The sequence below is a fragment of the Mobula birostris genome, chromosome 19, assembly GCF_030028105.1.
Source record: "Mobula birostris isolate sMobBir1 chromosome 19, sMobBir1.hap1, whole genome shotgun sequence".
Classification (NCBI taxonomy): domain Eukaryota; kingdom Metazoa; phylum Chordata; class Chondrichthyes; order Myliobatiformes; family Myliobatidae; genus Mobula; species Mobula birostris.
Window position 1 is genome coordinate 63,933,645 of NC_092388.1, and position 27,273 is coordinate 63,960,917.

At 40.8% G+C, this 27,273-nt stretch overlaps 1 protein-coding gene across 10 annotated transcripts in view; it reads right to left on the bottom strand.

The window, feature by feature from the left end:
- The window catches only part of LOC140212656 (zinc finger protein 40-like), a 272,216-nt gene that overhangs the window by 51,758 nt on the left and 193,185 nt on the right, over positions 1–27,273 (bottom strand). For 9 of the 10 annotated variants that reach the window (XM_072283743.1, XM_072283744.1, XM_072283746.1 and 6 more), the window contains 2 exons: positions 12,494–12,669; positions 9,697–9,798 (listed from right to left, as the gene is read on the bottom strand). In XM_072283743.1, coding sequence (XP_072139844.1) covers positions 9,697–9,798; positions 12,494–12,669 — 278 coding nt within the window. Of the gene's footprint in view, positions 1–6,176; positions 6,266–9,696; positions 9,799–12,493; positions 12,670–27,273 lie in introns of those variants that run through there. The other variant, XM_072283749.1, reaches the window with a different exon arrangement.

Here is a 27,273-nt window from a genome sequence, read left to right on the forward strand (position 1 = left end):
TCATGCCATCAGGTTGGAGGCTACCCAGATGGAATATAAGGTGTCGTTCCTCCAACCTGAGTGTGGCTTCGTCTTTACAGTAGAGGAGGCCGTGGACGGACATGTCAGAATGGGAATGGGATGTGGAATTAAAATGTGTGGCCACTGGGAGATCCTGCTTTCTCTGGCGGACAGAGCGTAGATGTTCAGCAAAGCGGTCTCCCAGTCTGCGTTGGGTCTCTGTCTCTGGAGACAGCTTATCCACTGATGTCTACTATAAGCCTACTGACTCTCACAGCTATCTGGACTATTCCTCTTCTCACCCTGTCTCTTGCAAAAACGCCATCCCCTTCTCGCAATTCTTCCGTCTCCGCCGCATCTGCTCTCAGGATGAGGCTTTTCATTCTAGGACGAGGGAGATGTCTTCCTTTTTTAAAGAAAGGGGCTTCCCTTCCTCCACTATCAACTCTGCTCTTAAACGCATCTCCCCCATTTCACGTACATCTGCTCTCACTCCATCCTCTCGCCACCCCACAAGAAATAGGGATCCCCTGGTCCTCACCTACCACCCCACCAGCCTCCGGGTCCAACATATTATTCTCCGTAAATTCCGCCACCTCCAACGGGATCCCACCACTAAGCACATCTTTCCCTCCTCCCCTCTCTCTGCATTCCGCAGGGATCGCTCCCTACACAACTCCCTTGTCCATTCGTCCCCACCATCTCTCCCCACTGATCTCCCTCCTGGCACTTATCCGTGTAAGCGGAACAAGTGCTACACATGCCCTTACACTTCCTCCCTTACCACCATTCAGGGCCCCAAACAGTCCTTCCAGGTGAGGCAACACTTCACCTGTGAGTCGACTGGGGTGATATACTGCGTCCGGTGCTCCCGATGTGGCCTTTTATATATTGGCCAGACCCGACCCAGACTGGGAGACCGCTTTGCTGAACATCTACGCTCTGTCCACCAGAGAAAGCAGGATCTCCCAGTGGCCACACATTTTAATTCCACATCCCATTCCCATTCTGACATTTCCATCCACGGCCTCCTCTACTGTAAAGATGAAGCCACATTCAGGTTGGAGGAACAACACCTTATATTCCGTCTGGGTAGCCTCCAACCTGATGGCATGAACATCGACTTCTCTAACTTCCGCTAAGGCCCCACCTCCCCCTCGTATCCCATCTGTTACTCATTTTTATGCACACATTCTCTCACTCTCCTTTTTCTCCCTCTGTCCCTCTGAATATACCTCTTGCCCATCCTCTGGGTCCCCCCTCCCCTTGTCTTTCTTCCCGGACCTTCTGTCCCATGATCCTCTCGTATCCCCTTTTGCCTATCACCTGTTCAGCTTTTGGCTCTATCCCTCCCCCTCCTGTCTTCTCCTATCATTTTGGATCTCCCCCTCCCCCTCCAACTTTCAAATCCCTTACTCACTATTCCTTCAGTTAGTCCTGACGAAGGGTCTCGGCCTGAAACGTCGACTGCACCTCTTCCTACAGATGCTGCCTGGCCTGCTGCGTTCACCAGCAACTTTGATGTGTGCTGCTTGAATATGATGCAATTGTTATTTCTGATCATACTCCTTTATTTGATTTGAAAGATGTTGTTTCTACAAGACCACCTTGGCGTTTTCCAAATTATTTGTTACAAAGTTCAGATTTTGTTGAGTTTATTGAAACTCAGATAAAAGAGTTTTTTCTCTTTGATAATACAGGAAATGTTTCAAAGTTAGTAATTTGGAATACATTAAAAGCTTATTTACGTGGTCAGATTATTTCTTATTTAGCTAAATTGAAGAAACAGACAAGAATAGAATTAGATAAAATTGCTAAACAAATTAGAGAATTAGATAATATCAACGCAATCCTTCCAAAGGTTGAATTGTTTAAAAGAGTGGAACTACAATTACAATATAATTTATTATTAACTTATCTTATTGAAGGATATTTGCTTAAATTAAAAAATCAGTTTTATATTTTTGGGGATAAAAATAATAGGCTATTATCTTCCCAGTTAATGGCTGCTAAAGCTAAAAGACAAATTTTAAAGATTCATAAAGATAATGGAGATATAGGAAGTAATTATGAAGATATTAATAATATCTTTCAGGATTTTTATTTCGATCTTTATAAATCTCAGTTTCCAGCAGATTCCTCTAAAATGAAAGCTTTTTTTTTATATAAGATTAAATTTCCTCAAACTACTGCTGAAGATCAACAGATCCTTGATACTCCAATTTGTTGAGCATGAAATTCAGAAAGCTATATGGTCAATGCAATCAGGTAAAGCTCCTGGACTCAATAGTTATTCAGTAGGTTTTTACAACAAATTTGAAAAATTACTTTCTCCATACCTTCTGGAAATACTTCATGAATCTTTTGAGAAAGGTACTTTACCCTCTTCTTTTTATGAAGCTTCTGTTTCTTTAATCCTTAAGAAAGATAAAGATCCTACTGAATGCTCATCTTATAGACCTACTTCACTATTAAATGTGGATGCTAAAGTTCTTTCCAAGATAATGGCTAACCGTTTGGAAAACATTTTATCTAAAATTATCTCTATGGATCAAACAGGCTTTATTAAAGGCCGTTACTCTTTTTCTAATGTTTGGAGACTGATCAATATTATATATTCACCATTATCCAAAACACCCCAATGTGTTATTTCTCTGGATGCAGAAAAGGCATTTGATAGATTGAATGGACTTATTTGTTTAATGTATTAGAGAGATATGGCATTGGTAATAATTTTAGTAAGTGGATTCAAATGATCTATAAGAACCCTATAGCTACCGTTATTACTAATCATCTTAGGTCTCCCTTCTTTTCACTGTCACGGCGTACTCGACAAGGGTGTCCATTAAGTCCTTTATTACTTAATCTCGCACTGGAGCCTTTGGCTATAACAATTCGCGAAGCTAAAAATATTCATGGTATTTCTATAAATGGGACCATACATAAGATTTCTCTTTATGCAGATGATCCTTTGGTTTATATCTTGAATCTTGAAGAATCTATTCCTAATCTTTTGGAATTATTAAATGATATTGGAAAATTTTCAGGATATAAACTTAATTTAAATAAAAGTGAATTGTTCCCTTTAAATGTTCCTGTTTTTATACATAAGGATATTCCATTTAGAATTGTGAATTCTTTTAAATATTTGGGTATTATCATTACAAAAAAAAATAAGGATCTATATAAAGATAATGTAGTTCCTTTATTGGACTCTATGAAACAATTATTTTCTAGATGGAATCCTCTTACACTTTCTTTAATAGGTCGTATTCAAGCCGTGAAAATGATGATTTTGCCTAGATTTTTATATATTTTTCAAAATATACCTATCTTTCTAACCAAAAAATATTTTGATCAAATTGACTCTACAATTTCATTCTTTATTTGAAAACCCAAGAATTAATAAGTTTCACTTACAAAATCTAAAAAAGATGGTGGACTCGCGTTACCTAATTTAAGATTGTATTATTGGGTTGTTAATATTCGACAATTATGTTTTTGGTTATATTGTCTCGATAAGAACCAAAAACCAGCTTGGATTGACTTGGAATTTAAAGCTATTAATCAACTTTGTTTAACTTCACTATTAGGAGCTCCATTACTTTACAACTTGCTAAAATTTCCAATTAAAATTTCTACCCTATTATTAAACAGTCCTTACGGATTTGGTTTCAGTTTCGCAACTCCTTTAATTTTAAACAATTTAAATTGTCTAGTCCTGTATTTCGAAATTTGCTATTTAAATCTTCAATTACTGATCCCATCTTTCTTTTACGGAGAAATAAGGGGATTTGTTCTTTTGCAGATTTATTTAGTGATGGACAATTGATGTCTTTTGAAGAGTTAATTAGTAAATATTCTCTCTCTCACACACATTTCTTGCAATATTTACAGGTTAGACTTTTTTTTACAAAAATATGTTTCTACGTTTCTATATATGCAAGAATCTGATTTGTTGGACACCATTTTGAATATGAATCCCTCAGTGAGAGGCTCCATTGGTAGAATTTATAATTTATTTTTACCACAAAAAGATAACCTCTCACTAAAGATTAAACAAGATTGGGAGAGAGAACTTAATATGACTTTTGTTAATGCAGGTTGCTCGCGAGTTCTGAAAATGGTTAATTCTTCTTCGATATGTGCCAATCATTGTTTAATTCAGTTTAAAGTTGTTCGCCGTTATTATTTAACAAAGGAGAGGCTATCCAAAATATTTCCTAATATAGATAATTATTGTGATAGGTGCAAAAATGAAGCAGCTACTTTGTCACATATATTCTGGTCATGTCACTCATTGAAATCTTTTTGGAAATCTTTATTTTCTACAATTTCTAAAGCTTTGAAAATTAATTTACAACCTAATAGATTGACTGTTCTATTTGGAATAGTTCCGCATCACATTCAGGGTATTTCATTTTCAAACCAACATGTAATTGCATTCGTTACATTATTGGCAAGGAGAGCTATTTTATTGAAGTGGAAAGATAGCTCTGTTCCTACACTAACTCAATGGTTTTCCCAAGTAATGTTATGTCTAAGTTTGGAAAAAATTATAAGTAGAACTTTTGATCCCTGATTTGATTTTGAGAGAAGGTGGGGGTCTTTTGCTAAATATTATCATTTAATTTGAATCAATTTACATGGTTTCCTTCCAATTTTATGTTATATAAATATGATTTGGCGGTTGTTATTTTCTTTTTCTTCTTTTATATATATAAATGATTGTAAGACATATTGCTCCGTGAGTTAGTTCCTAATGGTTTTTTTTCTTTTTTTTGTTTTATAGTTAGTGGGTTTTTTTTAGTTAGCTGGGGTTCTCTTTTTCCCGTCTTCTCCTTTTATAATTTTTTTTTCATTAGCATGTATGTTTTTTTTTCAGCTTTATTAATTATGTACATACTAATTTGTTGAATTTCTGTATTTTATAGCCGTAGAAGATTATATATTAATAAAAATACTTAAAAATGAAAATGAAGGAATTGCAGACAAAGTTCACTACCTGCTTGTATTGGTATCATGTCCAAAAGCCTGACCTACTTTCACCAAGATTATCAACATGATGAACATCGAGACAAATGGCTCACCATGATGATAGATTCTGTAATTCACTCAATCTGTAGACACAGCATCAAGCAAGTTCTGACTGACCCCATCTTTCTCTGGAAAGCTCTGCATGCTTGCAGTGAATTGACTCTTGTCAGAAAATTGATCTGATAGATCACAAAACTCAACCCTCAGACCCGGCCAACAACTGGAGATTGACATCTCATCTGCAGACTAAGTTATGGCAAGACTGAAATACAAACTCTTAAATGCTCCTAAAGCATAGTGGTCAGGATTTTACTTCCATCAGCAAATGCATCAAACATTTTTTGAATGATTTTGACCCATCAGTAACTTTGATTGTTGGAAGAACATCTTCCTGAAAGCAAGGCAAAGATAAACTTTCCAACTCAAGAGACTTCTTTGCAGAATGTTGATGTAACACAAAGGTACACTGGTAATAGAAACTTGAGGTTGCATAAACTCTGGTGTCATAGGCATTTCATTTGTGTATCCCAGAAAATTAAACAACAAGGGAAGTGAATGCAAAGCAAAATCATTGCATAAGAAGATTAGCACAGCTGTATGAGTTTTTCAGGTGGTGTAGTCATAGTGTATTGTGGTGGGACAATTCCAACTCTCCAAAAACCTAAGATTCTTATAGTGCAGAGTAGCACACACAAAATGCTGGAGTAACTTAGCAGGTAAGGCAGCTTCTATGGAAAGGAATAAAGAGTAGACATTGCAGATGGAGAGCCAGTACGGATGAAGGGTCTCAGCCTGAAAAGCTAACCTTTCCTTTCCACAGATTGCATGGCTTACTTGGTTTCTCTAGCATTACTCTGGGTTTCTAGCATCTGAAGAATCTCTTATAGTGAAGAATATATTATAAGAATTCTTATAGTGCATCAGTTTGTTTTAATAAAGCTCATTGGTTTGGCTATTAGAAAAATTCATAGATAACCGTTATTAACCACTTTTCATAATGTTGTTAAACACCAATTCTTAACATGCATAATAATTCAAAAGCAATGCTCTCAAGGATGCAGTGGGAAAACTTACTCACAGTGAAGAAAGAACTAGTGCTTTTCTGGTGTAAATGATCCAGAAACTCTTCTCATCCTTCCAGCCAGGACCAGGTATTAATCCCCGATGAAGATGGCGGATTTTTTCATTGAAACATCAGTTAATATTGACACTGGACCTGGCTGGAAGCCTGAGAAGAGATATGCACCTTACTCAGAGTATTAAATTGTTGAATTACACATAAAGTCACAGAGCAATACAGCATGCAAAGAGCCCCTTTGGCCCAATGAGTCCATGTCGACCATTGTGCCCACCCAGTTTGTCCCATTTTCCTGCACTTGACCCTTATCATGCTAAGCCCCACCGCTGCACGTACCCATCCAAGTGCTTCTTAAATTATACTATTGTAGCTGCTTCAACAACTTCCTCTGGTAGCTCCTTCTATATATTCACCACCGCCTGTGTGGACGAAGTTGCCTCTCAGGTTCCTTTTAAGTCTTTCCCTCTAACCTTATCTATATGATCCCTAGTTTTAGACTCCTCTATCTTGGGGACAAGACTGTCACCATCCAACTTACCTACGCCCCTCATAATTTTAAACATTTCTATAAAGCTGCCCCTACATTCCAAGGAATAAAACTTAGCCTGGGAACTCCTCCCTATAATTCAGGCCCTCTAGTCCTGGCCACATCCTCAAAAGTCTTTTTTTACATTATTTGCAGTTTAACCACAACTTTCCTATAAAAGGATGACCAAATGGTATACAGTACTTCAAGTACAGACGAACAGCTGTAATATAATGTCCTAATTCAATGATCTGACTGATGAAGATTAACTTGCTAAAAGCCTTTTTCAACATTCTGCCTACCTGTGATGCCATTTTCAACATGTACTAAGTCCCTCTGTTCCTTGGTTAGTGTCCTACCATTGATGGTATCATTCTTACACTGAAGACTTTTTTCCATCTCCAATGTATTCAATAATAAATCAAAGTAAGCAGTCTCAATTTTTGAGGATATTTACATTACATAGTTTCTTAGATGCAATTTCACCAGCCATATTGCAAGCAGTTCTTATGATCCCTGCATTGTAAAATACCTGAGATTTAGAGGGGCATAAGGTAGGTTTGGTGTTTCGTCACAAAAATATAATTCTTCATTGAAGGTACAATGTTACACTTGTGTTACTGCTGTTAATGTAATGGAACATTTTCTTTACTAAATTCATAAATCATATCTAAAAACTGGAAAAATTAAATAAAATTTGATATAATGGAATTTATGTGAAAAAGTAAATAAACACAAAACCTCTTGTTTCAATTCATGTCTGTTAATGCTTGCACAAATGTTGTGGCTTTGTGTTACATGAAATTGTGTTAACAATTAACATTTGGAAGAAAACACCCCTAACCCCTGTAACATAGAAGTCACCTGTGCCAGAAGTGGATGTATTTTTCAATAAACTAAAAGATCACAGTGAACATTTGGGAGTCATGTAGATTACACTGTAAAATAGGTGTGTCTCTGTGTCTGTGAGAGAGAGAGCATGCGCGCACGTGGTTTATAAGTGGAAAGTAAGGGATGAGGTTTATTGGCTCCCTCCAATGCTGTCAAGGCAAGAAATAACAAATTGACATGAACACAGTAAAAAGGATGATATGGGAAAGAATTTAATTGGGGGAAGGGCTAATTGTGATGGTATTAGGTAGGAGCTTGGGACCGGAAACTGGGAACAGAAGTTCTCAAGGAAATGCGCAACAGAAATATACAGGTTATTCAGGGAGCAGTTTGCCTGCTTTTCTGGTTAGGTTTATCCCAGTGAGATTAGGAAAGGATGGAATGAAACATTTTTAAAGTTTAGGAAGCAAAAGTCAGACGGGGCTCATGAGATTTATAAGGTTACCAGGAAAGAGTTTAAGAAGGGAACTGGAATAGCCAGAAGCGGACAAGGCCTTGGCAAGTAGGATTAGTGAAAATCCCAAAGGGAACAAGATGACTACAGCCAGGGTAGGACTGCTGAAGGAGAAAAAGAGAAACATGTGACTGGGGGAAAAGGGGGAAGGGGAGGTCCTTAATGAATACTTCAGTGTTTACCAGTGACAGGGACCTTGACGAATGTGAGGTCAGCATAGAACAGGTTAATACACTAAGGTTTAGATAGAGGTAGTGTTGAACTTCTGAAAAACATAAGGATAAATAATTCAGGAAATACCACAGCTTACTATGGAAAGCAAGGGAAGCGATTGTTGGAGTGTTGACCATATGACCATTAAGCATAGGGGCAGAAATAGGCCATTTGGCTCATCGAGTCTGCTCTGCCATTCCATCTTCACTGATTTATTATCCTTTTCAACCCCATTTTCCTGCCTTCTCCTCATACCTTTTGATGATGATCTTTCCATTCTCTCTGGCCACAAGAGTGCTCCTGGAGGATTGGAGGATGGCAAATGTTGTTCCATTGTTCAAGATCTCTTTGAATCATTCAACATTCTTAATGCACTTTATCTTTGCTTAAACCCAGTAAAGTGCAATACAGACGACATTTGTTTAAGGTCAATTGAGGAAAGTTTAGGGAGATGTCAGAGGTAGGTTTTTTTTTTAACCACAGAGTGATGGGTGCATGGAACACACTGACAAGGGTTGTGGTGGACTCTGATACAACATGACCATTTAAAAGACTCATGGATGTATGAAACATAGTGGGTTGTGGGCTATATAAAAGGGAAGGGTTAGATTAATCACAGGGTAGGTTTATATAGGTCAGTACAACATCATGGACTGAAGGGCCTGTAATGTTCTGTGTTCTTAATAGTCACCAGTGATAATGACTGTGCCAAACGGTGCAAGAACAAAAGAACAAATCTCATAAGATGCATAAAAATACGAGAATGTATGTGATCAGCAGAAGGGAAGCCGTGAGCTCCAACCGGTGCACATTAAACTGTTTCATTAAAATGGGCTGTTTTCTTTTTGTTTTACTTTACTAAACCTTTAGTCAAATTAAGAATTATAAAGCTAAATTGTTTAATTGCATACGGTGTACTGTTATTTTGTGATACTGATCTATAACAAGGCAACACATCACGCAGCATCCACACAAACAGCAGGTTTTGCACTCAATCTCATATGTTTGGTGGGGCCAGAGAATGCCTTCCCTAGACTTACGCAGCAGACAGAACCTGAGGGTTACACCTGTATTATACTGAACTTTCATCGGATCTCAGATGTACAACTCCTAAATTTTGGCACCACATTTTGGAGGTATTGTGGTACCAATTTAACAGAAATAAGAAGAAAATGATGCACGTCAACAAAACTTTAGCCATAAACAAATTAATTAAAATGGAATTAATCATCTGAATGTCTCAGAGACCCAATGCTCCCTGTCTAGACGGACACGAAAGTTAAAACTGTAGCTGATTTATATACTTACAGAAGATCTTGGTGCCTTCTGGTTGGTGTCTCAAACTTCTGCTTAAAAGAGGAGAGTAAAGGAGCCATCTCCAGGGAAGTACTAGGACTGGAGGTGATGTAAGCTGCTAAGGTTAGTTTAACAACCCATTCCCTTGTTTTCTTCTACCTGAGCACCTATAAGATTGTACTTTGGAGAGAACAGCCATACCTGACTCATCAGTATCTTGATCATCAAATGGACCAGCTGCCACTCCAATTTCCATGCACTTCTTGCTATGAGCCTTAGACTTCATGTGTTTGGTCAGGTTTCCTAAAAATGAAACAGGAGTTGAAGCAGCTTTTATTGAAGAGTTAATATCATAGTCAAGTAACAAGCAGAGTAGATCTACTTCTCTTCAATATTTTATTTATTAACAATCCCTGAAAGAAGTCAACAAAAACAAATGTATAAATTTAGATGCGAAACCTTTAATAGTTAATATTTGTCCTAATTTTTGCTGCAAAATTAAATCATGGACAAAGGCCCATAGGGCAGAAAGACATCAGGACTTAATGCGAAGCCAAAGTCAGAAGATGCCAAAGGAGAGAGAGATGTCAAAGGCATATCTTTCATATTCTTGCCTCAAGGTCAGTTTAGCCAGAAATGGACAAAGGTATTCACTCTGAGTGAGATTTGTCAGCTGCTTCTTACTCAAGTGAATGGAATATGAGCCCTTTTTTCTCTAATACATCTGAAGTTCCCTTCCAGTCTTCTACTTCCATTTTTAAAACTAAGCCTAGCAAGGAAGTAAATGAGACAAGAGTAAGTGCTGATAACTCACAATCCAGTCAAGATGGCACCTGCGTACAATGCTCCTTCAGTCGACATCTTCTGGATTCATTATGAAACCATAAATTTCACTTCTTTTATGTTTGTTTTTCCTCTTGTGTGTGATTCTGATTCTGTTGGAGCTTGTGATTTGCAGTTTGGAGATCATTCGGGTGTTGCCTCCGAGAGGATTCTGGGAGGCAAAGGCAGCATGTGTGAACCTCGTGTGAGAAGCTGCAGGGCATGAGTCAATGTTTAACTTCATTTTGCTGATTAAAGCTTCCACTGTTCGCCGATTAAAGCGACAAGGGAAATTGAAACATCGAGGCAAATGTGGAAGGTGAATGATGGCTGCCTGCCTTTTGATTGCTGGTGAGATCACTCTGCTGTTGGAGAGGGAAGACTGCCTTTTGATCACTGAGGTCTCACTGCCACAGAGGGAAAGGCTTGCTGCTGTGCCAGGAGAATGTTACCCAGGTTTTCTACATTTTGGATATGGACTTAGACTATAGACTCTTTTCCATTCTTATAGTTTTTTATATTCTGTGTTTTTTGCCCAATCTTTCTCAACTTTTGTGTGCGGGGGACGGGAACTTTGGGTTGATGTGCCAGTCTGTTTTTATTTGTTTTTTTTTGTGTGGGGAAGAGGGATTTGGCCATTGATGATCACACTGCTGTTTTTTTCCTTCTTGGCTTCATGGCTATCTGGAAAGAAGTATTTCCGAGTTGTATACTTTGATAATAAATGAACCCCTGAACACTTTTTTTTATCTGCAGGAAGTTGTCCACCTGTGGGTGTCAGGCTACTGCCATGCTTCACTCATGGAAGCATGAGTGTGGCGGCATGGTAGCATAGTGGTTAGCGCAACGTTTTACAGTACAGGTGGCTCAGGTTCAATGCCTACTGCTGCCTGTAAGGAGTTTGTACTTTCTCCCTGTGACCGCATGGGTTTCCTCAAGGTCATTGTAAATTGTCACATGATTTGGCTAGAATAAAATTGGGGGATTGCTGCGCAGCATCTCTATTGCCCAGTGCTGAAAAATATAACAGTATTATGCAACTGAATACCAAGTTATAAAGCTTTAAATCTTATTATGGCACATTGCAAATTAAACTCACGTAGCATTTTGGCACATAGAGATTTGATATGAATGTTACTGGATTTTGGTAAAACTTGACAAGCAATGTTTATTTTCTAATTTTTAGAAACTTCTTTTAGTAAGTTAGTAATATTTTTGTACTGCTGTGCTGCTGCAAAGCAACAAATTTCACATCTTCCAAGTCAGTGATAATAAACCTGATTCTGATTTTAGATATTCCCCCATCACTTTACTTTTAGTACCCTCAGCACCACACAGCACTTTTTGTTCTGGCAATCAAGAGCTATAAATATCTTGATTTGATAGGTCTTTCACTCTCTTCTTGAGGCTGCCAAATGGTGGCCAATAAATGGAGAACAGAAACAAGTCCTTTGAGTCCATTCCAAACACTGATCACACTGCATTCTCTAAACCATGTACTCCACAACTCACCCAGATTCTACCACTCACTTATTTTCAAAAATGGCTAATTAACTTACCAACCAGCATGAACTTGGGAAGATGGAAGAAACCCATGTGCTCATGTAGAGAATGTGCAAACCAAATACAGACAACCCTCAAAACTAGGAGATCTAGAGGCAACAGCTCTACTAGCTGCACCACTATATCATTTATATCCGGCTATTACATGCAGGCCTTGATGCTCTAATCTGCAATTACACGCAGGCTGCAGGTGTTCCAATCTACTTTACAAGATCAATATCAGCTAATTCACAAATCCTAGAAGTTAGTGACAAGAAACTCATCTCAGTCAGCAGCATGAAAGGTACCATAGGATTTTGTCAATGAGTTGTACTGCACGTCTGAGATTCACTGATATTAATACAATGAATTTCAGTGGCAGAATCAAACATGCTGATATGGCTACATTGTACATATAGTGACCAACATAAATTGCTGGTTATTCTTGTTACTATTTTAATCAAAGTGTGTTATTTAAGAAGAATTAAAGTGAAGTTCAGGAAAATTGCAAGTATCATAACATTTTTCATCAGTTGGATGATCACTTTAAAAATACACAAGGTGCATAAGGCATGCAAATGGGAGTTTGACAAGGAAACCTTTTAGAGCTGCTGAAGCAGTGTTAACAACTTACCTTTAGTTTTAAAGGAGAAGTTGCAGTAACTACAGTGATATGGACGAAGGTCAGTATGAGTGCGGATGTGCTTTCTCAACATACTGGGCTTCTTGCAACGTATCCCACATTCCTCACAAATGTACTTCCCCCTCCCTCGACCCCGAACGTACACATACTCTTCATTTGATTTAAATCTGCAAGTTGAAAGAAAAGTTACATTACAATTTAGTGTTATGTTAATCTCTGAGGATGCAAAATGAGATTCAGACTAGACAATGGAATGGAAATATGGAGCATTAAACAGTTTATATGCAGGAACAAGCCCTCGATGTCTGCACTGACCATGTTGCCAAATAAAACTAATCCTGCCTGCCTGCACCTGATCCATATCTTTCCATTTCCTTGTTCATATGTCTGTAGGCCACTTACATGCCACTATCATATCTCTCTCCACCAGCATGTTTCAGGTAACCACTACCCCATGTAAAAAAAAGGTACTACAGATCTCTTGTAAATTTTCTCTCTTTCACCTTAAAGTTATGCCTTCTAATATTTGACATTTCTGCACTGGGAAAAAGACCTATTATCTACCCCATCTGTACTTTTCATAATTTTATAAAATATCAACTTATATTTTCAGAGAAGATGCTAAAGCTAAACTTGGGGGAGATAGGGATTTTTCAATATATGAAAGCCAACCACTACTCACAACCTGTTGCGAAAGTGTGCTATCTTGTAATATCAGTCTGACGGTGTGCCATAATCTGAACTTGAGAACCAAGATCAGTGGTTACAAACTTTTAATAAGGCTCCACTCATTGCCCATCTTTTCTTCTGCAGAATCCTTCCGTGCTCTCAACCATTTCCTTCCTCCTTGTCACTATACTCTGATTCCTATCAAATCAAAACCTTCTCCATTTGCCAGCAGTCAACAGGTATCCCCACCTGTCAAGCAGCTGGCCACATGGCTGGAGGCCACTTGGGAAGTAGAGCAAAACTATTTTATTAAATACAGGATGTCCACATTCTGAGTATTTCTCAATTTCATTGAGGTTGCCTATGGCCAACTGTGGCATCATGAGCTCTGATACAAATAAGGCAAATGGGAATCAAGGGAAAAGAGACCAAATTGTACCTTATGCAAAGGAAGGTGGCTGGTAGTGTTGGACATAGCAGCGGGAATACCCCTGGGCATTGTTCTAGGCCCAATCATGTTCAATTGTTTCATCAGTGAGTTCTTCCATCACCCCTGGGTCTCAAATCTGAATACTCTTGGCCAACAACACTGTGCTATTATCATAGAGTTAATACTAGCACTGGCACTCCTAGTTCAAGAAGATGGCACATCATCAATTTTCCATGGGGATTTGGGATTGGCCAATAAATGCTTATTTTTTTTTGGGATGCCACATTCCTAAGCTAGTCAGAAGTACTAAGTTTAGATGGCATCATCACCAAAGTCAATAGATCTTGTATCAGGCATGGACACAAGATGCTATCTAATCAAGGCTTTATATAGATATTGCACAACTTCTCCATGCTTGCAGTCCAGACCTCTAGATGTAAATGTGACATCTAGATTGATCTTTTTAATTGTTCTCTTCACCTATCCACAATTTGTTAAAGATTTACTTACACCGGGTTTCTTTAAGATATTTACTACTTTGATAGCTCCGCCATTTACAATGTACTTTCTTCTATCTTTTTTTAGACCTTACATTGCCTACAGTAAAATACCACGTGGTCTAGATCAGTCCATTCACATAATCTATTAATGCTCTTCTTCAACTTTATTCTTCTATTGCTTTCTTTATAATATGACTTACAATTCCATAGATGATTCTCTAACCCACTATTTATATTATTTTAAAATACAAGGATTCACTTCAGCCTGCTGCAGAGCCTTGTGAGACCCTGATCATCAATCCCATCCTTCCAGTTGTCTGCTGGCTTCATCTCATTAACTTCTGCTACCCATCCAGTCCATTAATTTGCCTTTAATTCCTTCACAGTTTTAGCTAACCGTGTCTAATGAGAACTTTTATCAACTGATATTTGGAAATCAATTCGACAAAGCCCTTACGTATTCCCCTGAGCCTAGGTTTAGACACATTTTCTAATAATTGAATCATGTTTGCAGGACATAATCCACCATTTACAAATTTTTACTGTAACTCTTTCATCAACTGAAAAATTTTCAAGATACTGTGATTACAGAGACTGCATGTGAAATATTGTGGGCAGGCTAGTCTCATTCTTAAGGGGGAGATGAAAGTGATAACTGGGCTGATATCCTCTGTACTTTAGAACAATGAAAGGAGATAATATTTCAATCAGCTGGGCTTCTAGAACCAGGAGTCACAGCTTCAACGTAAGTAGTCAGTCTTCTAGGACTAAGATGAGAAGAAACGTCTTCATCCTACTAGTAGTGAATCCTTGAATTTGCTTACCTAAGTTGGTGGTGAAGATTCAACCACTGAGTATTTTCAAGATAGAGATTGCTAATTTTTGGATAGTCAAGGGAATCAAGGGATATGGTGCTAGTGCAAGAAAGTAACACTGAGGTAAAAGATTAGCCAAGAATTTACTGGATGGGATGATATAGGGGCCTAATCTTGCTTCCATTTTGCATGTTTATGTATACTCTTGTCTAGAAATTATACTGTACCTATCTTTGCACTTCTATCCAAGCTGTTGTACAATTACAACACTGGCATAACTGAGTCAGGCAAAACTAACGTCAGAGAAGACTTCAGTGCTTGGAAACATGCAACAAAAAGTGGAAATGTAGCTGTGGTTGTTGTAAGTAAATAATCCGAGATCCAGGATATTAATACACTGAGTTCCTCAGTCCACCCTAATCACCTTCAGTTGCTTCATCAGTAACTTTCCTTCCACCAGAAGACAAGAAATGGAGATGCTTCCTGATGATGGTACACCGTACAATTCCTTTTCCAGCTCCTAAGCAAGTGAAGCACTCTATGCCTATATGCAGTTAATAGCTAGGCAAAATTCAGTTAATGGGTATTAAGTGGCAAATACTATTCACTCCGTAAAAAAAAACCATCTCTGGTAGAATTTAATACCTAATGCAGTCGTGATAGGGAAATCTGCAGTTAGAGGAGCAGACAGGAGATTCTGTGGACACAAAAGAGACACATGGATGGTATGTTGCCTCCCAGGTGCCATGGTCAGGGATGTCTTGGATAACGTCCACAGCATTCTAAAGGGAGAGGGTAAACAGCCAGAAGTCATGGTACATATTGGTACCAACAACATAGGTAGAAAAAGGCATGAAGTCCTGAAGAGAGATGTTGGGGAGATGTAGGAAGATGAATAGCAGGACCTCCAGGGTTGTAATCTCTGAATTTCTGACTGTGTTACATGTCAGTGAAGGTAAAAACAGGATGATCTGGCAGATGAATGTATTGCTGAGGAACTAGTGCAGGGCGCAGGGTTTCAGATTTCTGGATCATTGGGATCTCTTTTGGGGAAGGCATGACCTGTACAAAAAGGATGGGTTCCACCTGAGAGGGCCCAATATCATTGCAGGCAGATTTGTTAGAGCTGTGGGGAAGATTTAAACTAATTTGACAGGGAGATAGGAATCAGAGTGATAAGGCTGAGGATGGGCAGTTGTATACCAGTGGATGCTAAGTAAACACTCGGGATATTGAGTGCCATTATTAGCAAACAAGAGTGAGCCTACCTGGATACCTTTGTCAGGGACTTCAATCAGGCTTGTTTGAAGAAACCTCTGCCCAACAATTATCAAGATATCACCTGCAGCACCAGGGGTCCCAATACACTCGACCACTGTTATACTACGATTAAGAATGTTTACTGTTCAATCATTAGACCAGATTTCAGGACAAGAGAGATCGTGGTGCCCTGCGCAACGGGTACAAAGGCCAAGTTAAGCAGCAGTTCTCGCAGGTAAATATCGAGGTCAACGAGTGGCAGCAGCTGGCTTGTGAAAGAGGCCACTGGAGAATGTTGATCGACAGAGCAGCCAAGAATTTTAAGGAATCCAGAACAGCAACTGCTGAAGAGGAGTCGCAGGAAGGTCCTACTACCCAAGTGTCCGCATCTTAGCCTGTTCTTACGTCCCTACGGCTCCAGAGACTGCAGATCCAGAATTGGACTCCACAGTCACCAACAATCGTGCTGTCTTTCCTGAGGACTCTCCTTCTTTCCTGATCTTCGTAAGTGAAGAACCAGCCATCCTGATCATCATATCAGGAAATATGATCACCTGGCAGTTCTCCTCCTGCCTGCATATAAGCAGAGACTTAAGAGCAAGGCTCCAGAGGTGTGGACAACAAAGACATGGTTGTGAGAGGCAGAGAAGTAGCTATGGAATTACTTTAAGTTGATGGATTGGGTCTTGTTGCAGGACTCAAAGTACACTTATTTTCAAAGTCTGTGGACCAGGTACAATCTTGAGACTTAGCTTCTTGCAGGTAGCAACAAAACAAAACACATAGGATCCACAAAAAAAACCAAACCCACACAACAAAGACCCAAAGTGCGAAAAAAAGAACAAACCATGCAAACAATAAAAGCCTAAACAAATAACACACAGAACATGAACTACAGTCTACAAAATCAAGTCCACAGCCATGCAGCCAGTTCAGCTCACCAGCCAATCCAGGAACCTGATGGCTGCAGGCTATAGCCACGAAGCCAGTTAAGCACTGAGGCGAGTCAGGTCTCATGGAGTAGCCAGCTGAACACTGGTTTGTCCTCATTGCCACAATCTGTTGAGGGCTACATCAGTGGTGTTCAGGTGGTGACCAAGTAAAATACAAGGGGTCCAGGTACGACCTCCAGAAAGCCATCTCACATGCAAAGTGGCAATTCTGGACCAAACTTGAATCACAGAAGGATGCTCAACATCTGTGGTGTTGAATGCTTGAATGCTGTCACCTCCTACATAGTGAAACCAAGTTACATGTGACAACGTTTTTGCTCCCAAATGAGCTTAATGGTTTTATGGTCACTTTAACTGACAAAATATGGCGGAATCTTCACAAACTCTCACAGCGACCGACAACCCTGTGATTTCAGTACTTGAAACCGAGACGCGAGCATCCTTTAGGAGGGTGAACCCATGGAAAGCATCCAGTTCAGGTGGGGTACCCAGCAGAGTACTGAAGACCTGTGCTATTCAGCTGGCTGGTGTGTACACTGATATCTTTAACCTCTCACTTCAGCAGTCTGAGGTACCCACCTGCTTCAAGGAGGCTTCAGTTATATTGGTGCCCAAGAAGAAAGTAGTAACCTGCCTCAATGAATATCATCCAGTACAACTTATATCCACTGTGATGAAATTTGAGAGGTTGGTGATGAAGTATATCAGCTGATCCATGCCAATTTGCCTATCGTCACAACTGGTCAAGAATAGGTGCCATTTCATTTGATCCGCACTCAACCATGGAACATCTGGACAGTGAAGGTACAAAATCAGGATGCTCCTCATTGACTACAGCTCTGCATTCAATACTATCATCCCCATAAAACTAATCAATTATCTCCACGACACTGGCCTCAATAACTCCTCGTGAAACTGGATCCTCGATTTCCACAGTTGCAGACCCCAGTCAGTTCAGATTGACAACACATCATCTCCACAATCACCATCAGAACAAGTGCTATGTAGTTAGCCTCCTGCTCTACTCACTTTATACTTATGACAGTGAGGCTAAGCACAGCTTAAATGCCATATTCAAGTTTGCTGACAACACCACTGTATCAAAGGCTGAATCAAAGGTGATGGAAAATCAGCATTCAGTGCCTTGTAAAAGTACTCAGCCCCAGCCTTTTGTTCACATAAATGAGCATTACAAGGGATTTTTAGCAATTTAAGTGAGATTTTTTGTTTGTGTATCACACGCTTCTGTTTTCACAGTAGCGCCCAAAAAACTGTAAAGCATGAATAACTAAAAATTCAAAAACTGAAATGGCAGCTGTTCAAAGTATTCACCCCACTTTGCTCGATACTTAGTTGAAACACCTCACACAACTATTACAGATAAGTCTCTATTAGCTTTGCAAAACGTGATGGAGCAGAATTTGCCCATTCCTCTGTGCAAAATTACTCAAGCTGTGCCAGATTAGTTCAGGAGCGGTGGTGGACAGCAATCATGAGGTCTTGCCAGAGAAGTTCGATTGGGTTAAGGTCAGCATTCTGACTGGGCCATTCAAGGACATCAATTTTCTTTTTTTGAAGCCACTCCATGGTTGCTCTTGCAGTGTGCTTTAGGTCGTTGTCCTGCTGAAAGGCAAACTTCCTCCTTAGTTTATGTTTCTTGGCAGACGCTAGCAAATTTTTAAATCTAGGATCTCTCTGTATTCAACTTCCCATCATTCCTGACTAGATTTCCAGTTCCTGTTGCTGAAAAGCTGTCTGCACCATTCTTTACAATAGAGATGGTGTTACCTGGCTGACGTGCAGTATTATTGATGCCATATGTACCATTTAGTGTTGAAGCCAAAGAGTTCCACTTTAGTTTCATCTAACCATAAGACCTTCTTCCACATGCTTTTCAAATTCTTTACAGACAAAGATATACATTTTTGTTTTTAGCCAGGACTTCTTCCATTGCCACTCTTCCTTTTTGTGCACACCATTAGAGATTGCAGCCACTGCTTTTGCAGTTCACTCAGAGTGACTGCTGGCATCACAGTAACCTCTCTTTTAAGCGCCATTCTTCTCCGGTGACTATGTTTGGAGGGGTTGCCTTACCAAAAGACCATAAGACCATAAGACAAAGGAGCAGAAGTCGGCCATTCGGCCATTGAGTCTACTCCGTCATTTTATCATGAGCTGATCCATTCTCCCATTTAGTCTCACTCCCCCACCTTCTCACCATAACCTTTGATGCCCGGCGACTCAGATACCTATCAAATTCTGCCTTAAATACACCCAATGACTTGGCCTCCACTGCCGCCCGAGGCAACAAATTCCATAGATTCACCACCCTCTGGCTAAAAAAATTTTTTTGCATCTCTGTTCTGAATGGGCGCACTTCATTGCTTAAGTAATGCCCTCTCGTATTACCTCTTGTAGACTTCCCCACCATGGGAAACAATTTTGCCACATCCACTCTGTCCATGCCTTTCAACATTCAAAATGTTTCTATGAGGTCCCCCCTCATTCTTCTGAACTCCAAGGAATACAGTCCAAGAGCAGAGAAACGTTCCTCATATGCTAACCCTCTCATTCCCAGATTCATTCCAATGAATCTTCTCTGAACCCTCTCCAACGTCAGCACATCCTTTCTTAAATAAGGAGACCAAAACTGCCCACAGTACTCCAAGTGAGGTCTTACCAGTGCCTTATAGAGCCTCAACATCACATCCCTGCTCCTATACTCTATTCCTCTAGAAATGAATGCCAACATTGCATTCGCCTTCTTCACCACCGACTCAACCTGGAGGTTAACCTTAAGGGTATCCTGCACGAGGACTCCCAAGTCCTGTTGCATCTCAGAACTTTGAATTCTCTCCCCATTTAAATAATAGTCTGCCAAAGTGCATAACCATACACTTTCCAACATTGTATTTCATTTGCCACTTCCTTGCCCATTCTCCCAATCTATCCAAGTCTCTCTGCAGACTCTCTGTTTCCTCAGCACTACCGGCCCCTCCACCTATCTTCGTATCTTCAGCAAACTTAGCCACAAAGCCATCTATTCCACAATCCCAATCGTTGATGTACAATGTAAAAAGAAGCGGCCCCAACACGGACCCCTTTACCCCTTCTGTTTCCTGCCAATCAGCCAACGTTCTATCCACGTATGTAACTTTCCCGTAATTGCATGGGCTCTTATGTTGTTAAGCAGCCTTATGTGCAGCACCTTGTCAAAGGCCTTCTGAAAATCCAAATATACAACATCCACTGCATCTCCCTCGTCCAGCCTACTTGTAATTTCCTCAAAAAATTGCAATAGGTTTGTCAGGCAGGATTTTCCTTTAAGGAAACCATGCTGAGTTCTGCCTATCTTGTCATATGCCTCCGGGTACTCCGTAATCTTATCCTTGACAATCGACTCCAACAAATTCCCAACCAGCGATGTCAAGCTAACAAGTCTATAATTTCCTTTTTGCTTCCTTGCCCCCTTCTTAAATAGCGGAGTGACATTTGCAATCTTCCAGTCCTCTGGAACCATGCTATTGACTTCTGAAAGATCATTGCTAATGCCTCCGCAATCTCCACAGCTACTTCCTTCAGAACACGACGGTGCATTCCATCTGGTCCGGGAGATCTATCTACCTTTAGTCTGATGCAAAACACTCGTTCAGTTCCTCTGCCATCTCCTTATCTCCCATTACAATTTCTCCAGCACCATTTTCTATCGGTCCTATATCTACTCTCACCTGTCTTTTACTCTTCATATACTTGAAAAAGCTTTTAGTATCCTCTTTGATATTATTTGCTCGCTTCCTTTCATAGTTCATCTTTTCCCACTTAATGACCTTCTTAGTTTCCTTTTGTAAACTTTTGAAAGCTTCCCAATCCTCTGTCTTCCCACAAATTTTTGCTTCCTTGTATACCCTCTGCTTTGTTTTAACTTTGGCTTTGACTTCTCATCACGCTTTTTCCATTCGAAAATTTCTTCTTTTTTGGAATATATCTGTTTTGCACCTTCCTCACTTCTCGCATAAACTCCAACCACTGCTGCTCTGCCGTCCTTCCCGCCTGTGTCCCTTTCCAGTCACCTTTGGCCAGTTCCTCTCTCATGCCACTGTAATTTCCTTTACTCCACTGAAATACCGACACATCGGATTTCGGCTTCTCTTTCTCAAATTTTACAGTGAACTCAAACATGTTATGATCACTGCCTCCTAAGGGTTCCTTCACCTCAATTTCTCTAATCACCTCTGGTTCATTACACAATACCCAATCCAGTATAGCAGATCCCCTAGTGGGCTCAACAACAAGCTGTTCTAAAAAGCCATCTCGCAGACATTCTACAAATTCTCTCTCTTGAGATACAGTGCCGACCTGACTTTCCCAATCCACTCGCATGTTAAAATCCCCCACAATTATCATAACACTGCCCTTCTGACAAGCCTTTTCTATTTCCTGTTGTAATTTGTAGTCCACATCACTGCAGCTTTTAGGAGGCCTGTATATAACTGCCATCAGGGTCCTTTTACTCCTGCGATTTCTAAGCTCAACCCATAAAGATTCTGCACCTTCCCATCCTATGTCACCTCTTTCTAATGATTTAATATCATTCCTTACCAATAAAGCCACGCTACCCCTTCTGCCTACCTGCCTATCCTTCCGACACACTGTGTATCCTGGGACGTTCAGCTCCCAGAGACATGCATCCTTTAGCCATGTCTCAGCGATGGCCACAATATCATATCTGCCAATCTGTAGCTGTACAAGATTATCCAGCTTGTTCCTTATGCTGCGTGCATTTAAGTATAACACCTTAAGACCAGTATATGGTACTTTTTGCTTTGATTGTACTACAACTTTATTGCACTGCAACTCATCCCAATGGCTGCAAATTTGCCCCATCACCTGCCTGTCCTTCCTGACATCTTTACTGCTCACTATGTTAGATTTATTTCTGTTTTCTCCCTCCTCCGCTCTATCATTCCGGTTCCCATCCCCCTGCCAAATTAATTTAAACCTCCCTAACAGTTCTATTAAACCTTTCCGCCGGGATATTGCTCCTCTTCGGGCTCAGGTGTAACCCACCCTTTTTGAACAGGTCATACTTCCCCCAGAGGAGATCCCAATGATCCAAGAATCTGAAGCCCTGCCCCCTGCACCAGTCTCTCAGCCACGCATTCATCTGCCAGATCCTACTATTCTTGTCCTCGCTAGCACGTGGCACAGGTAGCAATCCCAAGATTACTACCCTGGAGGTCCTGCTTCTCAGCTTCCTTCCCAACTCCCGGAAATCTCTCTTCAGGACCTCCTCCCCTTTCCTATCTATGTCATTGGTACCAACATGTACCAAGACAACTGGCTGCTCGCCCTCTCCCTTCAGAATATTCTGGACCCGATCCGAGACATCCCATATCTTGGCACCCGGGAGGCAACACACCATGCGGGTATCTCTATCAGGCTCACAGAATCTCCTGTCTGTTCCTCTGACTATGGAAGCCCCTATGACTACCGCATTACTCTTCTCCCTCCTTCCCTCCTGCACAACAGCGCCAGGCTCAGTGTCAGAGACCCGGTCACCGTGGCCGTCCCGTTAGGTTATCCCCCTCAACAGCATCCAAAACGAGATGCTTGTTGCTGAGGGAGGCAGCCACAGGGGTGCTCTCCACTGTCCGTGCATTTTCCTTCCCTCTCCTGACAGTCACCCAGTTTTCTGACCCCTATAGCCTAGAGATGACTACCTCCCTGTAGCTCCTGTCTATCACCTCCTCACTTTCCTTAATAAGCAGTAGATCATCAAGCTGCAGCTCCAGATCCCTAACACGGTCTCTGAGAAGCTGCATCTCGGTGCAATTGGCGCATATGTGGCCATCAGGGAGGCTGCAGGTCTCCCAGGATTCCTACATCTGACACCCTGAACAAAGCACTAACCCTGCAGGCATGCTACCTAATTCTATAGGAATGAAACAAGGAAAAATAAGTCTACTCACCCACTTACCTCGCCAAACACACAAACTTTTTAAACTGTTAGTTCGTACCATTAGCTGTGTGAGCCCTGCTGTTCCTCTGTTTGTCCAGGCTGATTTGCCAAGGGGAAACAAAGAGTTGGTGCCTCGCTCATGTCTCTTCCTGTTACTGCCTAAACTGTTGAGCCAAAACCCTACACTCTGCTGCCCGCTGTATACCAAGGCAGTATGGTTGTGGTTTCATTCTTTTCCCACTGTGGACTGCACTAAGCTCTGAGATATGTTTAGTGCCTTTGAAATGGGCTTGTACTCTTCCCCAGATTTGTGCTTCTCTGTTATCATTTCCATAACTTGTCTTCAAAGCTCTATCGTCTTCATTTTGGTTCGGTCTGTTGAAAATGTACCATACTGTTAGACCTTACAGAGAGAGGGGGTATTTATTCTTGAGAATTCACTGAAAACAGGTGATCCTCCAATTTTCTACATCAACAAATTGGGTGAGTTGATAAGTTAACGTACAGTATGGCACCTGAGGAAAGGTAGCATAGTAATTGCAAAGGGGATGAATACTTTTTCAGCCTCACAAATTTTGTTTATAATTTTTAGTAAATTATTGACATGTTTTTGGAACTTTTCTTTTGAGTTGACAGGATGCACAATGCTTTGTAGATTAGCCCAAAAATATGGAGAGGCAGGTAGTGTTGAGGAAGCAGGAAGTCTGAAGGGCTTAGATTAGAAGAATGGGCAAAGAAGTAACAGATAGAATACAGTGTAGATGTAGTGCAATCTCATGCATTCTAGTAGGTGTAGACCATTTTCTAAATGGGAAGAAAATTCAAAAAATCAGTGGTGTAAAGGGACTTCGGAGTCTTTGCGCAGGGTTCCCTAAAGGTTAACTTAGAGGTTGAGCTGGTTGTAAGGAAGGCTAATGCAATGTTCATTCATTTCGTGAGGACTAGAATATAAAAGCAAGATGTAATGCTGAGACTTTATAAGTCACTGGTCAGACTGCATTTGGGGTACTGTGAGAAGTTTTGGGCCCACTATCTAAGAAAGTATGTGCTGGCATTGGAGAGGGTCCAGAGGAGTTCACAAGAATGATTCTGGAAATTAGAGAGTTAATGTATGATGAGTATTTGATGGCTCTGGACCTGCATTCACAGGAGTTTAGAAGAATGGGGGGTGGGATTTCATTGTAACCTGTCGAATAATGGAAGTCCTAGATAGAGTTTCCTATATTGGAGAAGTCTAGGGACAGAGGGCACAGCCTCAGAAGAAAGAGATGTCCGTTTAAAACAGAGATCAGGAGGAATTCCTTTAGCCAGAGGATGGTGATGTGTGGAATTCATTACCACTGACTGCTGTGGAGGCCAAGTCCTTGGGTATATTTAAAGCAGAGGTCGATAGCTTCTTAGTTAGTCAGGGCATCAAAGGTTATGGGAAGAAGGCAGGAGAATGGGGTTGAGGGGGATAATAAATCAGCCATGATGGAATGGTGGAACAGATTCGACAGATGAAATGGCCTAATTCTGCTATGTCTTACGGTTTTACCACTTTTCCTGAAGGATTAAGGAGCCATGCGACGCAGACACAATCTCAATGGCTCTCCACACAGTTTTAGACCACCTGGACATCACAAACACCTACTGTTCAGTGCTGTTCAGTGACTCTAGCTCAGCATTTAATACTATCATTCCCACAATCCTGATTGAGAAGTTGCAGAAGCTGGGCCTCCACAATTGGATCCTCAACTTCCTAACCGGAAGACCACAATCTGTGTGGATTGGTGATAACATATCATCTTTGCTGATCAACACTGGCGCACCTCAGGGGGTGTGTGCTTAGCCCACTGCTCTACTCTCTATATACACATGACTGTGTGGCTAGGCATAGCTTAAATACCATTTATAAATTTGCAGATGATACAACCATTGTTGGTAGAATCTCAGGTGGTGACGAGAGGGCGTACAGGAGTGAGATAGGCCAACTAGTGGAATGGTGCCGCAGCAACAACCTGGCACTCAACGTCAGTAAGACGAAAGAGCTGATTGTGGACTTCAGGACGTGTAAGACGAAGGAACAAATATCAATCCTCATAGAGGGATCAGAAGTGGAGAGAGTGAGCAGCTTCAAGTTCCTGGGTGTCAAGATCTCTGAGGATCTAACCTGGTCCCAATGTATTGAAGTAGTTATAAAGAAGGCAAGACAGCAGCTATACTTTATTATGAGTTTGAATTGATTTATCATATCATCAAATACACTCAAAAACTTCTATAGTTGTACCATGGAGAGCATTCTGACAGGCTGCATCACTGTCTAGTATGAAGAAGCTACTACACAGGACCTAATTCCACAAGTATGCTAAGCTTAGCTTCGCTGATATCGATGTTTTGTAAAGGCTTTAAATTTAGGAACTGACCTCAAGTCATCCAATTCTCCTCCACGATCTCACTGCTTACGTTGGCTGTACACTTATGGTTATTTTCACCCAATTCTGCGTGTCTTAGATTATGAATTGCAGACAAAGTTCATTACCTGCTTGTACTGGTGTCGTGTCTAAAAGCCTGACACACTTTCACCATGACTATCAACATGATGAAAATCGAGACAAATGGCTATGATGATAGATTCTGTTAAAATTCACTCAATCTGTAGACACAGCACCATGCAAGTTCTGACTGACCCCATCTTTGTCTGGATAGCTGTGCATGTTTGCAGTGAATTGACTCTTAACATACAACAAAGAATAGTACAGCACAGTACAGGCCCTTTGGCCCACAATGTTGAGTCGACCCTCAAATCCTGCCTCCCATATAACCCCCCACCTTAAATTCCTCCATATATCTGTCTAGTAGTCTCTTAAACTTCACTAGTGTATCTGCCTCCATCACTGACTCAGGCAGTGCATTCCATGCACCAACCACTCTCTGAGTAAAAAACAATCCTCTAATATCCCCCTTGAACTTCCCACCCCTTACCTTAAAGCCATGTCCTCTTGTATTGAGCAGTGGTGCCCTGGGGAAGAGGCGCTGGCTGTCCGCTCTATCTATTCCTCTTAATATCTTGTTACCTTTATCATGTCTCCTCCCATCCTCCTTCTCTCCAAAGAGTAAAACCCTAGCTCCCTTAATCTCTGATTATAATGCGTACCCTCTAAACCAGGCAGCATCTTGGTAAATCTCCTCTGTACCCTTTCCAATGCTTCCACATCCTTCCTATACTGAGGCGACCAAAACTGGACACAGTACTCCAAGTGTGGCGTAACCAGAGTTTTATAGAGCTGCATCATTACCTCGCGACTCTTAAACTCTATTCTTCGACTTATGAAAGCTAACAACCCATAAGCTTTCTTAACTACCCTATCTACCTGTGAGGCAACTTTCAGGGATCTGTGGACATGTACCCCCAGATCCCTCTGCTCCTCCACACTACCAAGTATGCTGCCATTTACTTTGTACTCTGCCTTGGAGTTTGTCCTTCCAAAGTGTACCACCTCACACCTCTCCAGGTTGAACTCCATCTACCACTTCTCAGCCCACTTCTGCATCCTATCAATATCTCTCTGCAATCTTCGACAATCCTCTACACTATCTACAACACCACCAACCTTTGTGTCATCTGTAAACCTGCCAACCCATCCTTCTACCCCCACATCCAGGTCGTTAATAAAAATCACGAAAAGTAGAGGTCCCAGAACAGATCCTTGTGGGACACCACTAGTCACAAGCCTCCAATACGAATGTACTCCCTCCACTACGACCCTCTGCCTTCTGCAGGCAAACCAATTCTGAATCCACCTGGCCAAACTTCCCTGGATCCCATGCCTTCTGACTTTCTGAATAAGCCTACTGTGTGGAACTTTGTCAAATACCTTACTAAAATCCTTGTAGATCACATCCACTGCACTACCCTCATCTATATGTCTGGTCACCTCCTCAAAGAACTCTATCAGGCTTGTTAGACAGGATCTCCCCTTCACAAAGCCATGCTGACTGTCCCTACTCAGACCATGATCCTCTAAATGCCCAGAGATCCTACCTCTAAGAATCTTTTCCAACAGCTTTCCCACCACAGACATAAGGCTCACTGGTCAGTAATTACCCGGACTATCTCTACTACCTTTTTTGAACAAGGGGACAACATTCGCCTCCCTCCAATACTCCGGTACCATTCCCGTGGACAACGAGGACATAAAGATC